This window comes from Choristoneura fumiferana, chromosome 14 (genome assembly GCF_025370935.1).
Source record: "Choristoneura fumiferana chromosome 14, NRCan_CFum_1, whole genome shotgun sequence".
NCBI lineage: Eukaryota > Metazoa > Arthropoda > Insecta > Lepidoptera > Tortricidae > Choristoneura > Choristoneura fumiferana.
The window spans coordinates 16,669,449-16,690,561 of record NC_133485.1 but is presented as its reverse complement, the minus strand read 5'-3'; the positions used below and the strand labels follow the sequence as shown (position 1 = coordinate 16,690,561).

Genomic DNA, 21,113 nt, shown 5'->3' with positions numbered 1-21,113 from the left:
AGAACCGTGCATTTTTCCAGGATAAAAAGTAGCCTATGTCACTCTCTGGCCCATAAACTATCCCCATGCCAAAAATCACGTCGATCCGTCGCTCCGTTTCGACGTGAAAAACGGACAAACACACAAACACGCAATCACACACACTTTCGCATTTATAATATTAGTATGGATTGAAGTGTAACACATGTTTAAAAGAAGCTTAAATTTGGTAATATTATTATTAACAATACTTACTTGCGACAAGCGTGGTGGCCGAGTGGTTTGTCCTATGGCCTCTTAAGCAGAGGATCGTGGGTTGAAACCCCAGCTCGCACCTCGTGAGTTTTTCGAAATTCACATACCTGCGAAGCAATTCAATGGTGTGTGTGAAGTTCCCAATCCGCACTGGACCCGCGTGGGAACTACTGCCCAAGCTCTCTCATCTGAAAGGAGGCCTGTGCCCAGCAGTGGGACGTATAAAGGCTGCGATGAATACTTACAGCGAGCTCCTAATCTTCATTCACATTTGCCAGAGCATTTTATTAGCATTATTTTTCACAGGTGTCATGGATTCGGCATCGAGACATTCACTTGTTAACCTCAGGGAGGATGACGTACACCTCTGACCAGAGGTTTATCAGCGTGCACAATCCTCACACTGAGGACTGGATATTAAAAGTAAGCCATGGACGAAACTTTTGTGGCTCCCAGTTTATAATTATTCCGAATACCATTTTGTACTGTTATATACAGCTAATAGGTTTTTTTTCATAACTACACAATAACTAAGCAAAATTGTAGTCTAAAACGAAATAACAAAAACGGGCAGACGTTGACTGGACACAGAAGTAAGTAGCGAATTCCACTCCTCAGTAAGTCCGGATTTACAGTCTTCTTCACGCTTAGGGCCTGGACACATGTCGCCGGTACGGTGCCGTCTACGGTGTCACGGCGCGGCGCCGTCAAAACTACCAAGCGTGTACGTACCAAGCGTTTGACGGCGCCGCGCCGTGACACCGTAGACGGCACCGTACCGGCGACATGTGTCCAGGCCCTTAAAGCTGGAGATTACTCAAGAGTCCATAAGTAACGCAAAATCCACGATGAACAACAGCTTATAATTTAATAATCTGCCCACTTTTCTCAATAAAGAAAAAAATTGCGTTAGTGATTCTTACCCAATAATTTTAAATGAACTTCCTAATTCTACTGTGTTCTCAATTCCTAAATCTCTTTGAATTTGTCACGTTGGCAGAAGGCAGCTTCTGATTGGAGCAGTTTGCAATTTAAATAGCTCGTTTTGTTTTAGAAAATAAAATATTTAATTTCATTCTATTAAAATGTACATAGTTCCAAAAAGGCTTCTTGATTTTAACGCCATGATTTCGTTGAAAATTGTCCAGAAACTACCAAAACAATAGGGCGCTGCATTAAGAACATGGTAAAATCTGGAAATTCCTTTAAATATGCTTGGGTGGGACGAGGGTAAAGCCAAAATGACATTTATCCAAAAAATATTCAATGACCTAAACTTTTGTGATTTTAACTCATAGTCAAAATACCACGCACAGGACTTATCACGCTAACACACACGAGTAATATTTACCTCGACGTTCCGGCAACATTACAGTGGCCGTGGTCACGAGTAGACACTACTCGAGGAGTCAATCTAAAGTATTTTGACTATGAAAACATTCAATGAGTCTCCAGTACGAAAATTTTCAAATGAAAATACCCAAATCTAAATCTGAAAGCTTACAATTTAGTTAGACAGTCAATCTTGATGCTTGAAAGGGTTTGACCGTCGTCACGTAAACCCTAGGACATTGTTGATAGCAGAACACTGGATACTACAGATTCAGACCAAATATTTGTCGAAAGGGTCCCCTAACTTTAGCTATTTAAACAACTGACAGACACCCGATGTCGGGACTGCAAACACAAGCAAGGCAAAGTAAAATTTTGTGCTATGTTTTTGTTTTAAATGTTTAAAAATTACTATTTATTGCCACGACAGCAGTATAAGTATTATTATCTTTTACACTGAGCCACGTCACTTCTCCCTTTGTCTATGGTTTTAATTTCTTAATTTCTTCTTTTTTTTAATTTTTTTTTTTTTTTTTTTTTTCTCCGTCTGACTAGGGCAAAGGAACTGGCTCATGCATACATGTTTATTTAACGTTTGGGCTCCACAGAAAACCAGCGTTACTGCACATAATGTGCGGCAACACATGCTGAGTGGAGACCCTTTTTGGTATCCTGCTGTGTCACCTAGTAACATAGTTTTAGTGCTAGTTCTAGTCTTAGTTTTAGGTGGTACATTTTTGGAGCCAAAATAAATTTTTCTTTCTTTCTTTCTTTCTTTCTTTCTTTCTTTTGTATAGTACATTATCATGCTTGTTCAAGTGTACAATGTTTTGACTTTATTTCTTTACATGTAACTAATAACTAAACTATAACCTAGAAAAAATTGGTAAATTGAACCCCCCGCGGCATGGACCCAAAGATGCTGGCAGCATATCCTCGCTGTATAGCTATGCTGAAACGTACATGTCAGATTAAAAAAAGCTAAAGTTCTATCTGTTCTACCTTCTCATCATATTCCATAGCTGAATCATTGCCAGTCGCGTGCAAATGACTAAACAATATTTTTCCACCAAAAACAAAACCCAACCTCATCATCATTAGCCCCTCGTAACAGAGTTAATACTATTTTTCCAATACTTGCCAAGTTACAACTTTGTCGAAATAAATATTAACCTAGTTTCCGAACTGGCTGTGACTAAGTTGTTCTTTTTCTTATTTAGATACGGTTCCCGCAGCGCCGCGATTCCGGCATCTATGAGTGCCAAGTCGGCACGACTCCGCCCATCGGTCATCGGATGTACCTCTCCGTCGTCGGTAAATATACTTTCGCTTCTCATGCTCGTAAAGTTGGTATTTATGCTGGATCTAGGCGACATAAAATGACTTTTTACGCTCTAGTGCATAAAATAAAATCTTCGTTTAAGACCAAGGTAATCAGGTGTGTACAGCCACAAACAAAAAGTTTCAATATATTTTTTATAAATTTTTATTATATTTAAAACTAAAAATCAGTCCAATCAATCAAAATAAATCAATAAAACTAAAAATTTATAATTATATTAGCAATGCATGAAAAAATAAAAGGTATCTAGTAAGTGAACAATTGTTCCCATTATTGCTATTTAAGTTCCTCGCAATCGAAGTGAAAAACAGAGTGTAAAACTCGAGCATTAAACCCATTTTCCCCTCGACGTGGCTATATGAACGCCTCGGGTAAAATGGCTCGTTTTATGCTCTTGTTGTACAAACTTTTATTGATATTTATGCTCTCGTCAACCCTGGTGGCCTAGTGATTTGACCTATGGTCTCTCAAGCAGAGGACCGTGGCTTTAAATCGAGGCTTGCACCTCTAAATTTTTCGAAATTAAGTTTGAAATTTACCACGAGCCTTACGGTGAAGAAAACCATCGTGAGAAACGTGCACAAACCTGCGAATAAATTCAATGATACGTACTAGGTCCGCGAGGGTACTACAGCCCAAATTCTTTCATTCTGGGAGAAAGCCCAGCAGCAGGTCTCCCCATATGTTTTCCTTCACCGCGCACCGGAATAGTCGTGGTAATTTTTTTGAGCGCATGAATTTCGAAAAACTCAGAGGTGCGAGTCCGGGTTTACACCCACGATCCTCTGCTTGAAAGACCATTGGCCAAACCACTAGGCCACCACGGCTTTTTGAACCACCACGGTGAAATAATAGGAATAACATAACTATATCTATACATCCCTCCTCTAGAGACTAGATTTATTATGACATTAGAAACCACTAACAAGTTGCACGAAAGTCATCAAACTTTGATGCACGCAAGCAATTTCAAATGCTAATATAACTTTGATTGAGAAGATTTAAATTGGTAAAGTAATTTTCTTTGATAGTTGCAAATTTTCTCTGTTGTTAGAACATCTGACTATGTAAGTAGGTACCTTGAGGTCCCATTTTGGATTCCCGTTCGGGAATTTTGAATACCTACAAGCTTTTTGGAAAATAGAAGCAAAATATTTGCTGGATGGCAAAATAGAAGGAAAACAAGGTAGAGGAAGACCAAAATTGAGCTATTTTAACCAGGTGAAGGAAAGGGTGGGTGTCATGTCGTATCAAGAAGTCAAACAGCTGGCTAAAAACCGTGCGGAGTGGCGATTACTTCACCGACAAGAGCATAGTTCTTAAATTTAAGAAGAAGAAGAGAAGACAAGCTTTTTTGCTGACTGCAGTTCTTGTTGACTGTACTTGCATTGTCATCCAAACTACATTTGTGTACCAAACAACTCTATACCAATAACCTTTGAGGAGATGAGTCTTGTGGAGACGATCCTGGAAGGACTAGGAAGATGTCACTTGGCATTTTCACTTTAAATGCCGCTAAAAATATTCACTTTCAAAATTAGGTAATTCTAGGTTTTTCTTACTCAGAATCACGAGCACCATTGATTTTGATCAAGAAAAATGTCCCCAACTTTCCATAAAATTTTTGTGTCCATTTCGTAACGAACCATATCAAACTCAAACTCAAACTCACAACATTTATTGACAAGAAAAAACACACTACATCACAACAAAAACACAGTAAAAACATAAATAGGAGAAGAGAGGAAAATAAGAGACATTGTGCTGTAGTGTGTGATGCCAAAAGGACATATTATTATAAACTGTATGAAAAAAAAACACAAAGTGACAAAAAAATAAGGGAAAGTTATTTTCTTCTTCCAAATCAATAGTGCTCGTGATTCTGAGTCAGGAGAACCCAGAATTACTTAGTTCTGTAAGAAAAAAAAATTATCGTCATTTAAAGTGAAAATTTTCCTTTGAAAAGGTTCCATGGTGGTTCATGAAATTAAAAGTCCTTGACCGTACCATGTACCATTAGTTAATACGAGTAAATATGGTAGTTCCTGACCGCTCACTATAATGTTTTCCATTCTTATTCATATTAAAGTTGCATTTGCACCAAAGATGAGTAAGAAAGCGAAGGATGCGAGCAAAAAATCCGCTAATCTGGTAGGTATTTCTTTTTCTTTTTCTTTATGCTTTCTTTGTACTGGTTGGAAGACATCTATTTAGGAAATAATCTATTTCCTTGTACAATGCCTGGCACGTGAGGTATCCCATCTTAGGCCTCTAGGTTGGCAACGCGTTTGCAATACCCCTGGTGTTGCAGATGTTTATGGGCGGTGGTGACCTCTTACCATCAGGGGACCCACTTGCTCGTTTGCCTTCCAGTCGTATAAACAAAAAAAAAAAAAAACAATGCATATATTTGCTGTACACGCAGCTTTGAGGTATTAGCTACTCAAACAGTGTTAAACAACACATCCAACGACTATCAAGTATATGACATGTATACATATAAACAACAGGCATAATCCGAGAGCTGGCGGCCATTTTCAACCCACGAAAAAAAAACGGACGAGGTTCAAATTCAAATTCAAATACGTTTATTTGTCAATCATAAGTGAAAACAGGTGTATATATATATATCACAGGTAATTTTCAGTAACACTATGTTGCGCCATAAGGCGTACAAATAGCCACAGTTTCATGGTTCATGGTCTATTGGTTCTCAAGTCGACGCGTATATATATGTTTTTATGTATGACCACGCATAATTTTTTACAGAGTAGTCCAATTTTGATAATTCTTCTTTTATTGGAAAGGGTATTCCCCGAAGTTGGTCCCATATAAATTTGAAAACAAAAATTCCAACGGGTAGGAAAACAAGGGATGATTGATTGTTTACTCACTGATTGTAATGTATGACCACGCATAACTTTTTGCAGAATAGTCCGATTTTGATAATGCTTTTTTTATTGGATAGGGTTGAAGACTCGAATTCAATCCTAGAAGTCGGTCCCATATAAATTTGGAAAAAATCTTAATCTAAGGATGGGAAAAATTATAAAATAATAAAATTTAACAAAAAATTAAACCGCCGAAAAAACTTTTTTATTTAACTTTTATGTAAGTACCAGTTTGAAGTCGGTGCCTCAGCACTAGCCAGCTCTTAGTGGACTTACAGTCGTCTACCTGATGGGCTTCTGTCACTTCTTCTAGCTAGTGCTGAGGCACCGTCTAAACTGGTACCTACATAAAGGTTAAATAAAAAAAGTTTATTATTTTTTGCTTTTTAGTTTTTTCGGCGGTTTAATTTTTTGTTAAAAAAATTATAGAGTAAGTGTTTGTACAGTAACGTGTACAAGTAGTTTTTTATAAAAAGAAATATTTTCAAAAATAGTATATTATGATATTTCTTACCCCTAGGCTAGTAAGTATGCCACCCCTAATTAATTTTGTTTTATATAATATCGCAATACCAATATGTACCGATTCGTAAAAGATATCATCTATACAGGTTGGGGTATCGGTCAACTTTAAAGGCGAATTGTAGGGAAAATTTGTTATATTGTGCCCCAGAGCTGGAGTCCCAAGTTCGTAGTTTGGCAATAGAGAGTGCTGCTGCTCACTGCCATATTAGGTGCCTTCATCATCAGCCGGAAGACTTCCACTGCTGGACAAAGGCCTCCCCCTTAGAACGCCACAATGAACGACAGCTCGCCACTTGCATCCACCGGTTTCCCGCAACTCTCACGATGTCTTCAGTCCACCTGGTGAGAGGCCTGCCAACGCTTCGTCTTCCGGTTCGTAGTCGCCACTCGAGGACTTTTCTCCCCCAACGGTTATCTGTTCTTCGAGCGATGTGGCCTGCCCATTGCCACTTAAATTTGCATATTTTTCCAGCTATGTCAGTGACTTTAGTTCTTAGACGAATTTCCGTATTCCGGATTTTATCGCGCAAAGAAACTAAAAGCATAGCTCTCTCCATAGCTCGTTGCGTGACTCTGAGCCTGGTGCCTTAGTCACCTTTAAACACACACACAAATAAGTTGGTCAGACTCACTAGTACCCATTTGCAATCATACATTACTTTTCATCATTCACTCATCGCTCTTAATCAAGCTTTTTGTCTTGCGAGGGACCTAAAGTAAAGTTCTTTTGAATCACTCACACAAAATACACATCACTACAACGTGTCATAGTCGTTGTTCGTTTTCTCAATCTACACAAATGATAAGTGTAACGAAATTAGAACAAACGTTACTCGGGCAAAAGAAAGGTCTGTCAATAGTTGTCTGCGAAACAAAAATCCGTGTACGGACGGTGGCGGTTACCCTACTTTCATTACTACTTTCATTAATGTTTTTTTGATCCCTTATCTCCGCTGTATTTTGCCATCTAAAGCTCACAACAACGAAAGATCACAATAAATATTCATCAACATATTATCAGTCGTAGGAAGTCCACTATAAATAAAGATAAAGATATTATAAAGAAATTGTTATTTTTCTAAGTTGTTCCAAATACCTACTTTAAAATAAACACCAGCTCTCGGGCTATCGGACTGTGATAGTTAATCAATCGATAACTAATAACGTCTTAATTAGTTGAATAGGCGTTGGAATGATGGATCACAGGCAGCTCCATAAATTGGCTAAACATAATCAAACAATATGTACAGACTACATAAACTTTGCTGGAATGTCATATGAGATGAGAGAGAGAGAGACATTTATTTACACATATTAAATACACAGAAAAAACACGTTAGGAAGAAATAATAATTTAAAAAAAAACATCGAATAGTATAAATTGGGGCCCACTCAGCATAATGTTGCGGTAAGCCGCAAGATGAGGTCGTTGAACTCGTAATTTATCTTTAATGAGTTCTTTTATATTTACTAAGAACGTTGCTCGGTTTTGCTGAAGGCAATATAAAAATAACATGCTAACATTATTATTGGAGATATTTTTACCAAAAGTTTTTTGTTGATAGTCAGTTTTAGAGTTCAGTGCCTCGAAATGAAAAATAGAAACTTGTATCACTTCGCTTTCAGTCTCTGACAAGCTTTTTCTCAGGAACGTGTAAAGGTAGCAAGTTGTAATTGTTACAACACATCAAGAATCTCTTGCAACCGTGAAAAACATAAAGTTTCAACCGTTTAGTATATAAACCGTGGAAATACAAAAAAAAACTTTTTATTTTTTTATTCGATTGGTTTAGATTGGATATCTGTAGTAGGTACAAGTATAATACCTAACAATTCTTTCAATATTGTACGGAACCCTAACTTAGCCAGTTTTTAACTTGCTATTGTTATTAGTAGTTACGTCGTCTACATATTTTTCTTTCTTTTCACAAGTAAGAATAAGTAAAATATTATTTTGGACGCTAATTATACCTAAGCCATAAATAATCACCACTTTGTTCTCAACTTTATTTGTTTTTTATTGAAATACTCTTATTAGTTGCTGAACGAAAAATAAGTTTTTTTTAAACGAAAAAGATTTTCAGATCGCCGTACACGATTCAAACACACCTGTGGCTTTTTGCGCCAGAGATGTCTTACCAGCTAGAACACGGCTGAATCCAACTAACCGACTCTTAATCACTCTAACAAAGGTTTTTTTTTCTGACAGAACCATTGACGACGATACTGGGTGGCCCAGAGCTGTTCATCAACATGGGAAGCACCATCAACCTGACGTGTGTGGTGCAACACTCTCCGGAGCCACCTCCTGCCATCCATTGGACCCACAACGAGGAGGTAAGGCGTCTGGTGGGGGAGGGGTTCCAGGTGGAGCGATGATCTTCGCAAGGTGGCTGGCAAGAACTGGATGCGAGTGGCCGAGGGTCGTGCTCAGTGGCGTGCAGTTCGAGAGGCCTATGTCTAGCAGTGTACTAAGATAAACCAAAGCTTTTTTTTTCCATTTTCAACCTATCAGGAGTCTAATAGAGTCGGTAGTATCATAAGTTATTCTGTGATAGAGTGTTCGAAAGCCAATCAAACAATCGAGCATCGAAGTAGATCAAAAACTGGCCAAGAGCGTGTCGAACACGCCCGAAGTTGGGTTCCGTAGCCATTACATAAAAAATTAAGTATTTTGTACGGAATATACCAAGTTTAGGTATATTTTATACCTTAGGCTGCTATTTACTCTTAAACCACTAATAATTCTCAAGAAAACTTAACCATTATAGTTTTCCTTGTAAGTTTGATATACTTACCACCATCCTGAATTTTTTCAAATTTTTCCACCCACCCGTTTAGATTTTAGAGGGGGACGCCCGATTTTAATGAAAAATTGCACCTTAAAGTTGAATATTTTGCAAACAAATCACTGAATCAAAAAATCGTTTAAAAGACCTATCAACGATACCCATACCACAAGGTTGGATAAGAAAAAAACCCTAAAAATCGTTGTGTTACAAGCAAATCATCATCATCATCATCATCATCATCAGCCCGAAGACGTCCACTGCTGGACAAAGGCCTCCCCCTTAGAACGCCACAATGAACGACAACTTGCCACTTGCATCCACCGGTTTCCCGCTACTCTCACGATGTCGTCAGTCCACCTGGTGGGAGGCCTGCCAACGCTTCGTCTTCCGGTTCATGGTCGCCACTCGAGGACTTTTCTCCCCCAACGGTTATCTGTTCTTCGAGCGATGTGGCCTGCCCATTGCCACTTCAATTTGCATATTTTTCCAGCTATATCAGTGACTTTAGTTCTTCGACGAATTTCCGTATTCCGGATTCTATCGCGCAAAGAAACTCCAAGCATAGCTCAACAAGCAAATGAATCTCGACTATTATCCGAACGTTGCATTTGTTCGACCGCTGAAGTAGAAGTAGGTAGTAGTCAAATTTAAGGACCACATCCTACCAATAATCAGTTGAGAATAGGTTTATGATTATTTCCATAGGATGGGGCCACTTTTTGGTTCGATTTTCTTTAAAAAGTTCCGTAGTACAGACCTTGTAGTTTTGCCATGTCTATTCGCAGGAGTCCGCAGGTGTTAATATTTCTAACACGAGACTAAGCACAAAAGTTTAGGGACTTTAGTCATATTTTAATATGAACTAGCATCTATGGGGCATTATCAGCTAACATCTATTATAGTGGCAAGGTACCCATTTACATTTCCCTATTACACCTACTCTATTTTGAAATGCTACAATTGTTTTAAAACTGCGTTTAATCGACCATTTTGGCACTTTGTGGCGTACCGGCTAAAGAGTCCAGCTAATGCACGGATCAAATTGATTGGATTGGTTCCACTAAGTGGATAAGCTTGCCTCATTATGGATAAATTTGGCTAATAATTACGGGATTTCTGTGTGGTTGGGCGGAATTTGGTTTCATTACAAATACGTAGTTTACATACTGCAAAGTATGCTCATCTTTATCTATAAAAGAGTAATGTGACTGACTGACTGATTGATTGACTACAACGCATAGCGTCAACCTAGAGACTTGAAATTTGATAATCATTTTTCTTAAGATTCAAAGAGGTGCGTTTATAAAGGATTTTTGTCCGTAAGCCCGATCTTGACTTGATCTTTTTTTGCTTTATTTTAATTCTGCGTGGAAGAAATTCCAACATGATGCTTGCAAAATGTTAAATTAAAGTACCTATTTGAAAACTGACGAACCTTTTCGCTCCATGACTGTGCAAATTCAAAATGCAATTCTACTAAAACTCATGACTCTGCCAAAGTTCCCCAGGTTATTTCCTAGCCAAATAGCGAAAATAAAATCGAAAACACAAAACGCTCTGAACCACAAACCGGAGGACGTTTCATTAAACGACCGTGTTGAAACTTTGAATTTATACAATACCGCAACATCTGTAATTGAATCGAACATGCCAAACGAGGTTTTCAGTATGCAGAATCTACAGAAGTTTTTGCTCCATTTTGCGCCGCTGCCAACACTTTTGGACGCATGGTGCCGCAAAGATTTGTAACGCATGACAGCCTACACCTAATACGGTACTTGACAACCTCTGTAGATTATTATGAAAAAAGACATACAGATATTAAGGGTAGTTCTACGAGCGTTTCAGCCGCTATATACATAGTTTCCTGTCGGATATAGTGAAGAAATAAGAGACCGTCAGTACATAATAAATTTTACCCATCCATGACTTATTTGTAAATATTGTCAATGTCCATCGAAATCCTATTTACATTAAAGGTTTACTAACAGATTCTGATATCCTTTAAAATGACCCATCGTAGAACGTTCTCAAAGTGAGTTTCATAATAATTTCCTGATCTGGTAATGCAATCGAATATGTGTAAATAAATGTTTCTCTCTCTCTCTCTCTCTCTCTCAATTTCAGATATTTTCAGTATAAAGGTTCTACAGCTAGTCAAGATTCCGTTGGTTAGATACGTGTAGTACACGGATGTATAAGTTTGTCAACTGCGTTTGTTTCTTTATTTGTGTACATTAAGTGCATATTTCTTCTAAGAATTTTATGACAATCTTTTGTTCAATGTAAGACAATACGATGTCCTCTGGTATACTCATAGACAAAACAACATTTTTATCCCAGTATTTATATATCATTGGTTGTGCAGTTTTCATTTGCTTCTGTGTAACACGCAGCCGCACCAAAGCCCAATCGAAAAATTGGCGTCGTTAGAAAATTTCCCCAAGTTTTATTTACAAGAAAACTCTGGAAGTCGACTATTTGAACCAATGCCAGGATGAGCCGCGACACAGTCTGCCAGAAAATAAAATTGTCCACTTTTGGCTGTTGTAATAAATTGAACTTAATGCTCCGGTTTAAAAGTCGCCGCTAGAATTGGTTTGTCAAGAATCGAGTGCAGTTGACAGCTGGTTTGTGCTCAACATGATATTGTTGTCGCATAGATTTTTATCACTGTATCTCAGACTTCAACTTCTTCTTAAGTTTTTCTTACAGCGGGAGAGATATTGTGCAGGTTGCGTTGCGTTTCATTGCGCAAATGCGGGGCTAAAGGATTCTAAATGATTAGTCGAACTCGGCAATGTAATACTTGTCACACCTTGGAGACTTTCGACAGTAGTACTTGTAATACGTGCATTTTTAGTTAAGATAGTTTTAGATTTTGTTTTTATTGCATGGTCCTATAAATTATTTGATCTAAATTTTTTCTGTAGACATTAGTCTGGTCCAGAAAAAGTTAAATATTAGGTAAATTAAAACTTATTTGAACAGAATTATTTGAATAGTTCTCTCCAGTATTCATTATGCAAACATAATTCTTGAGGCACAATAATACTATAAATAAAATCTTTTTGGTAAAAAATAAATTTTTAATACAAGCTTTTTTTGCTGATTGTACTTTTTGACAAGTTTACTTGCATCACCCACACTACATTTGCATACCAAATTTCAAGTTGATGCCATTAACTGCTAAAGAGTACCGTTCTGCGGAGACGATCCTAGCCGAACTATCAGGATGTCTTTGCCAGATTATTGTGTTGTCACGCAATTTACACAAGTCAATCTGATTACTGGAAGTTGGTCAAATTTAACTTGCCCTTGCCTCCGTAAAGTTGTCACTATTAATATCGAATGGGAATATCGAAAAGAACATTCATTTCCTTTCTTTCTTCTTCTTTTCACTCTGATGCCCTCTTCTGGGGTATAAATCTTGTGTCATTTTCTTCCACTGACTGTGTCCAAGGCAGCTTAGTCACCTTTCCCCACCTACTTTTTATCAACCCACCATTTGGTCTATGCTGAGACGCCAAGAAAGTTAGTGTGGAGTAACTTCGAAGTATTTTTTTTTCTTGAAATTATAATTACCATTGAAACACAATAATGATCTAGTAACTGAATATCGCTCTCATTAGTTTTGCTTTGGCGTCACGCGAGAATGTTTACACAATTAATCCAATAACGTCCATGAAAGTAATACGTTTGTTATTTAATTAAGACTATTAAATTACAATCCAACTTCGCTTGTGTTGAGGTTAGTAATTCTCGTTTCTTGAGATTTGGATTCACCATTTTGTCATCATTTATGGTTTTGTAAGAAAATTATTTCACAATCACAAATTCTTAAAAAAATATTGAAGCTGGTGTTGGATTGTTGAGTTTTCTTGTTTCTTCACTGAACGTGAATAAAATCTGTTTTCCAGAAGGATTTTTCGTAACTTATCTCTCTGACATTTGCACAAAACTCGGTATCTATAAAAATCCCTTTTATGTATAAGAAAAATTATCATCTAATTACCTTTTTTCGTGTGCTACGTTTAACAGTGAGTTTGGGGTTATTACTTTCATTTAGAAACATTTAAAATTTACAAGAATTAGTTCGCTGAAGTGGCGTTGGGCTGGCCACGTCTATCGTAGGACCGATGAACGGTGAAGCAGACGAGTCCTCGAATGGAGACCACGGATGGGAAAACGTAGTGTAGGGCGTCCTGAAGCACGGTGGACGGACGACCTTAAGAGGGTCGCTGGCGGCGGATAGATGCGAGGGGCTGAAGACAGAGTATTGTGGCGTGCCATAGAAGAGGCCTATGTCCAGCAGTGGATTGCTGCAGGCTGATGATGATGATGATGAATGATGAGAAACATTTAAGACAAACACATTTTTTTTCCGCGGGATAGAATCAGAAATGATGATATCCGCAGTAGAACTAAGGTTACCGACATAGCCCGAAGAAATGGAAAACTGAAGTGGCAGTGGGCGGGGCACATTGCTCGCAGGACTGATGGCCGATGGGGTCAGAAGGTTCTCGAATGGCGTCCGCGGACTGGGAGCTGAGCTGTCGGTAGGCCTCCAACAAGATGGAGCGACGACCTGGTTAAGATCGCGGGATCGCGGTGGATGCGGAAAGCACAAGACTGGTCTGAGTGGAGAGCCTTGGGGGAGGCCTATGTCCAGCAGTGGACGTCTTTCGGCTGACAATGATGATGATGATGAAACACATTTTTAACATCCTTGTCGTTGCCTCTCATTTTCTCATAAAATACATTGTGTCGCGTTAGGTGTAGTTTTATATCCATTCGAATTGATCGCTACGCGCTTGGAAAACATGCGTTCACTGAACCGGAACAGAGACATTTCGTTCGTAGCAGCGTGCCATAAGAATATGGATGTGCTCACATTATTATGTTCACAATATCCTTGTATCTTTGTCTGCAATAGCAAATAATCTACGGGTTGGAGATATGTACGGTGACATTAACGAAATAAATATGTCATGTTGATGTTTAGTTCCAAGATATCCATCGTTTCTTTGAACACAAATAAATTAATATATCATGGGACAATTGACACCAATTCACCTAAACCCAAACTAGGCAAAGCTTGGTACTGTGGGTACTAGATAACAACAGGTTAACAAACTTATATAATCAATACACACTTAAATACATAGTAATAGAATAAGCATTATAAAATTGCCTGTATTAATTAGTGGAAAAAACAGAGAAAGTGCTGGAATACTGTTGCAAAAAAGTCAAACAAGTAAATTTAAGAAATAAAGTAAATAGATTAAGAAAATTATGATTAGTTATATTTTGGTAAATACATAAGAGTACCAAAAGATAAACAAATTGACACAAGCACTCACGATGTTTTCCTTCACCGCAAAGCTCGTGGTAAATTTCAAATGTAATGTAATGTAAATGTAAAAAAAAGTGCGAGGTTAATAAAAAAAAATACATAGTAAATGTTCCAAGTCCCAGCAACAAAAATTAGTATTATTTACTCATACAAATATCTGCCCCGGTCGGTGATCGAACCCGGGACTTCAAGCTTCGTAGTCAGGTTCCCTAACCACTTGCTATCCGGTCGTCAACAAGTTACTCGAGTACGAAGGGATCAATTCAGACCTGCATCTAATGGCTTGTGTTATGTGTATCCAAACAAAATGCTGATTGATATCATAGAAAGAAAGAAGGGAAGAAAAAAAAATTTCCACAAAATAAGTTTTTGCCAAAAATTTCATTTTAAATACAAGCTTTGTTTGCTGACTGTACTTTTTGTTGACTGTACTTGCATTGTCGTCCAAACTGCATTTCCGTACTAAATTTCAAGTCGATCCTATAAACCATTGAGGTGTTCTGTCCTGCAGAGACGTGCCTGCCTGGGCCACCAGGACTTCACAGCCAGATTATTGCATTGTCACCAGATTTACATAGGCATGCCAAATTTCAAGTTAATTCGATCACTAAAAGTGGGTAAAAATTAACTTCCAAGATTTGACCCAAACAAACTTACAGAGCAAGTTAAATAAAAACTTGTAAACACGCTGAAATAGCATAATTTGCTTGTACTGTATTGTATTTTATTGTAAAACTCTGTATTGTACATAAAATTACATGAAAATAACAGAACACAGGATAATAAGATGTACTAAGGCGAACTTATCCCTAAAATGGATCTTTTACTCTTTATTAACAGGATATCAGACACAAAGAGTAGTGACTACGAGTACAATGAAAAAATAAAAGAACCGGAATTTGAAATTAACTCAAACAATGCATTATAATAGTTATTTATTTGGCTGGTGCATAATAAGAGGCATTAAAGTGAGTGTGGTTTTATGAAACTAGCAAAAGGACCGGCTCAGCATATACCGAGTCCACGCAGCGAGCCGCGAGGCCTCGGCGCTGGTTTTCAGCCTGGTCTTTCCGTCTCTGAGCGTACATAAAACTATGCTAGGGTGACCTATGTGTATGTCATGATGCCACAATATCCCTTGTCTACATACGTCACTGTCGTCTCTATTCCCATGTGTCTTTTAATGAAGCATGTATCCATACAAACAAACAAACTAAAAAATGGACAATCACCTTTGTGCCTACTACAGCGATCACCAATCTTGGTGAGGTTGGAAAATTATCAATTGTATCAATTCATTTAATAAAAGAAAATTATCGTGATTCTAACCCCACCACACCCCACCTCGTACCATGAAACGCAGTAATAAGCGAAAACGATACAGACGAGGATGAAGAGCGATATATAATTTTGTTTCGAGCTTAACATAATAATAAGTGTCATTGTCCGTTTTCTTGCCTGCCCTGGAAATACTATACTAAAAATATATATTTTAGGGCACCAACCATAGACGTCAACTGCGGGTACTTTTTCTCGACTAACTCTATTTTGTGGGGTATCGTTGGATAGGTCTTTTAAAACCAATGGGAGGTTGCTAAGACGATTTTTCTATTCAGTGATCTTTTTGCGAAATATTAAACTATAAAGTGCAAATTTTCATTAAAATCGATCTGTTGAGTGGACAAATTAAAAAAAAATAGAATCGTATTAAATATATCAAATTTACAAATAAAATTATAGCAGCGTAGATTGCTTGAGAATTATTAGTAGTTTATGAGTAAATAGTAGAAAATATACCCAAACTTGGAAGATTCCGTTCCGTACACAACACGAAATCCTTAGGAAAATTATTTGATTTTTTCGTAATAGCTACGGAACCCTATCCTGAGCGTCTCCGATACGCTCTTGGCCGGTTTTTATCTTTAGGTTTCGCTTGTTTCTGTAGGAAATCAACTACGATTCTCCCCGTGGTGGAGTGTCAGTGATCACGGAGAAGGGAGAGACAACCACATCGCACCTGCTGGTGCAAAGGGCGAAGGCGCCTGACTCTGGCCGGTATACCTGTGCTCCGGCCAACGCCAATCCGAGATCTGTGCTCGTACATGTACTGAGCGGTAAGTATTAATTTAGATCACTATTATTAGCTTGACAGCTGCTGAACAAAGAGATTTCGTCACTACTTAAAAAAATCTTACCTCAAAATAGATATTTTTTCTAGGTGAACCTTATGAACATTATGTCGTTCAATTTTGTTGACATATTGATTTTAGACACGAGATTTTTTCAAAGTAGTGACTTTTTTAGGGTTCCGTACCTCGAAAGGAAAAAACGGAACCTATAGTATCACTTTGTTGTCCGTTCGTCCGTCTGTCAAGACCTTTTTCTCAGGAACGCGTGGAGGTGTCAAGCTGAAATTTATATCAAATACTCAGGTCTATACCGTCCCTTAGAGCTGTGAAAAAATCAAACTTCTAAGCCAACGTAATCAACAGATACAGCCGTTTATGCCGCAAATTTCCGCAAATTTTCGAAACTCGCAAGGGAATCAAAACCTACAGGGTACTTCCCGTGAACTCAGGATCTTGAAATTTGGTAAGTCACCAGCATAATATCTGCCGCAGCGGAGCGTGCAAAAATATCTGACACGTCCGTCCGGCCCTAGAAATAAGGTCGTATCAGATATTTATGCTTGCTTTTTGCGTCAGATATTGGTGCCGGTGACTGTATGAAGCAACGTCTTATAGCACAGATAAAGGAAAAATTGCGAAAACCGTAATTTTTTAGTTACATCATATAATAAAAAAATATTTATACGGAACCCTCGGTGCGCGAGTCCGACTCGTACTTGCCCGTTTTTTTTTTAAATTTAAAAGCGACCACTCTTTATAGCACTTGATGTTAAGTAGGAGACGGAATAAAAGACAGAGCAAGCGTAAGAATCATTTCGGGCGTCGCGTTTTAAGGTCTCTACCCATTACACCTTATCATACCATGACCGTAATAGGAACGTGTCAGGCGAAAATATTCTTTGTATTCAAAAGTATGAGACCCACTAGCACGTTTCTTAACCAACCGTCACCATCACGTGCCATGCACGAAGCGTCACAAATGGTGCCGATCTTCTTATGAAAATGAAAATGAAAAGATTTATTCGGGACACACACATATAAATAATAGATACAGAACAAAAACATACTAATAATAAAGTAAAATAATATAAAATGAGATTACAAAATACAAAAATAATTAAAAAAGAAAACAAATATATACTTAGAATATACTTATGGGTATATTTCCCAGGTGGTAGGACCTTGTGCAAGGTCGCCCGGATTGCAACAACCATCTTGCACGCTAATCCTGCGTGAAACAGTAGTGCTTGCACTGTTGTGTTTCGGCGTGGAGAGTAAGGACAGTCGGTAAATTACTGGCACTTGAGGTATCCCATCTTAGGCCTCTAGGTTGGCAACGCATCTGCAATCCCCTGGTATTGCAGGTGTCTATGGGCGGTGGTGATCTCTTATATCAGGGAGACCACTTGCTCGTTTGCCATCCAGTTGAATAAAAAATAAAATAAAAATGGGTATGACACGCCGTTGACAGGTTGCAGACCGTCTCGCGTTACATTCCGTGCCTGATAGGTCTTATACGGCCACAATGGTATAATATGGTTGTGGGTAGAGACCTTAAGGTTACACTGTGATATTTAAATAACGGATCTGAGACGTGGGCGCTAACGATGGGCCTCATGAGGAAGCTCAAAGTCACTCAGAGAGCTATGGAGAGGGCTATGCTTTTGGTTTCTCTGCGGGATAGAATCAGAAATGATGATATCCGCAGTAGAACTAAGGTTACCGACATAGCCCGAAGAATTGCAAAACTGAAGTTGCAGTGGGCGGGGCACATTGCTCGCAGGACTGATGGCCGATGGGGTCAGAAGGTTCTCGAATGGCGTCTGCGGACCAGGAGATGAGCTGTCGGTAGGCCTCCAACAAGATGGAGCGACGATCTGGTTAAGATTGCGGGATCGCGGTGGATGCGGAAAGCATAATACCGGTCTGAATGGAGAGCCTTGGGGGAGCCTATGTCCAGCAGTGGACGTCTTTCGGCTGACATGATGATGATGATTTAAATAACTACCCACTTTAGTTAAAAAAAAACTAATCTTGCTGCTTGCTGCACCCTGTGCAACGCTATGTGTGTTTTAGCAACTTTGTGTTTAGGTATAGTAGGTACATAATATTATCTTCTAAGTATCGTGGCTCTGGAACTACTGAAACAATTTTAAAAAGGTCTTTCACTACAAAGTTTCAGCATCCCTTATCAACAGTTCCCACGGAACTTAGACAAATAGCTTCTTTTATGATAAAGGACCTACGCAACAGTACTTTGTAAGTTTCTTATACTTTCCAATTGACTTGGGTATGCATACGTATTTTCGGTGGCTTCTCCATCTGGAGGATCTCAGCGTAATCTTGCAAGCTCGTAAAAACTTTCATTAGAATAAATATTTTACAATGTAAGATCTACTTCAAAGTGGAAATATAAAAATATGTATGCCGTAAATTTTTAATAATGTTCTCTATTTTACGAGGAGGGGAATGTAAGAGTGGGTAATAATATGTTTGTAGGTGTGCTTCTAATAGTGTCATTGTGTTAATGTACTTTATTAACATTAAAAGAAGGCCTTCCTTTAGAACGCCACAGTAAACACAACTCACTACTTGCATCCTATCCATGCACCAGCACCACTATTGTATCTTCTTATACAGTCCCCTGACAGTGTCCTTTGTCCTCAGGAGAACACCCAGCGGCCATGCAGCATGGCGGTCAGCTGCGTCTCCAATACCGCTCTCAGCTGCACTTCTGAGCGTCATCGTCACACTCATGGGGTGCTAGTAACAGCGGAATGTATACTGAAGCTAGTACGGTACTGATGTTAGAACCTAGAAGAGTACGTTCAAAAACTTTTGTATTTGAATAGGATTTGTTGAACCTGCCAGTGCTTTTTGGTGTGTGTCTTCAACTTCTTTTGTTAGCAAATGAAGGTCAACGTGGACTGGAAAGGGCATGAATAGATCAGTAAGTTGGGTATACCGTTTAGCCTCAGGTAAAAGCGGTCTTACCAGATGATAAGGATAGAAGGATAAAGGACAGAATACATTCGTCTTTTAGTACAATGTAATGTATGGTGGAGTTAGTAATTGGAAAAGTTTTTAGATAAATCTGTAGATTGGTTTTGGTCACTTTTTTCTAGTTTATTTTACAACAAATTGTTTATTGTACATCACGTTATCAATTTCTAAAAACATACGTTATATATATAAATTACTGATATCAGTATAATTATCCATTATTGTTTTTAACTTTATACTTACAATTAATCTATCATAGTCAAACCTCGCTAACATTAAGGAAATGCTTCATTGAGAATACGAAGAAGCTGAAGAATATACAAAGTAACACTAATGCATGAGCTGCTTGGAGCGAAGGACGCAGAATGCATTCTGTTTGACATGGCCCTTTAAGTGTATTGGTCTTTTGATGTACTTGTATAAATTATAGAAGGTGTGAAGGTGAGATGTTGGTGATACAGCATAAGCGCTGAATGTAAATGAATTGTTTCTATATCAGCACCGTACTGCAAATTAGGCATAATTGTCACAATGAATGTAGTTTTGGTCCAGCATTGGATACTGTATAGTGGTAATTTAATATAATGTTTTTCCAACTTCGACAATTACAAAGTTTTCTTGGCGATGTTTTTAAGTCAGTGAAATTACTACAATTTTGTTGGAATCGAACGTTGAGCCATTAAATTGTATAGCTTCTGACGCAGAACTTATGAAATGTGTCTCTTGTTTTTGGTTATTAGTATGCCAGTTTTGATCAGATACAAATTAGAATTTTCCCTTACGAAATAAATAGAAATGTATAATGAAGCGTAAACTTACTGTGTAAATATGTAAAAATAAGGCTTATGTTGAGCACCGTGTACGGAAAGAGGGTAGATTGTAAAATGTACAAGTAATGCGCACCCAAATATCCAACCATATGTAAGTCAATAAACCTGAAAATGGCAGAATTTAAAGTTTGTTCGACGAAGTTTGGATGTTGAATGATGTTTACATGGACAGGGGTAATACAAATCCTTTATTAACAATATAAGTTTCTGTTTTGTTTTCATTCTTATTAATTACTAAATCAGACACGAAATAGACTTGAACCAGTGCTGATTTTAATAAGCACCTGCAGATCAGCCTTGGATTCACCTTTATGCGGCAATTCCACTCCATTCACCTAATGCGTTTGCCAATCTTGTTGCAAACTATTTCGGACTAATGAACGTCGTCTTCACATTAGTTGGAACCATTGCAGCCATTATAAAGCCGAATCCAGATGTCGTTTACTGAATTTGAGCGACCACCGTGTTATTTACGCTGTTGCGGTTATCGCACGTTTCATTTGCCGTATACCTACTTTCAAAGCCCTAAAAAAAAGGTCGCAAAGAAGCCTCCCTTTGGCCAGTTTTTAAGACGGTGCACAAACCGTGTATTTCAACAACTTTTGTATGGATATCCATGAGTAAGATTTAGTCCTGAATTGTGAACATAAATCATCTAAATACCTAATTGTTCTTCCTA

General features: G+C 38.2%; 1 protein-coding gene across 4 annotated transcripts in view; it reads left to right on the top strand.

Moving 5' to 3' along the window:
- Nucleotides 1-21,113, top strand: part of LOC141435320 (zwei Ig domain protein zig-8-like) — a 283,174-nt gene that overhangs the window by 239,829 nt on the left and 22,232 nt on the right. For 2 of the 4 annotated variants that reach the window (XM_074098025.1, XM_074098024.1), the window contains 4 exons: nt 541-657; nt 2,787-2,880; nt 8,534-8,661; nt 16,418-16,586. In XM_074098025.1, coding sequence (XP_073954126.1) covers nt 541-657; nt 2,787-2,880; nt 8,534-8,661; nt 16,418-16,586 — 508 coding nt within the window. Of the gene's footprint in view, nt 1-540; nt 658-2,786; nt 2,881-8,533; nt 8,662-16,417; nt 16,587-19,268; nt 19,776-21,113 lie in introns of those variants that run through there. The other 2 variants (XM_074098027.1, XM_074098026.1) reach the window with 2 other exon arrangements.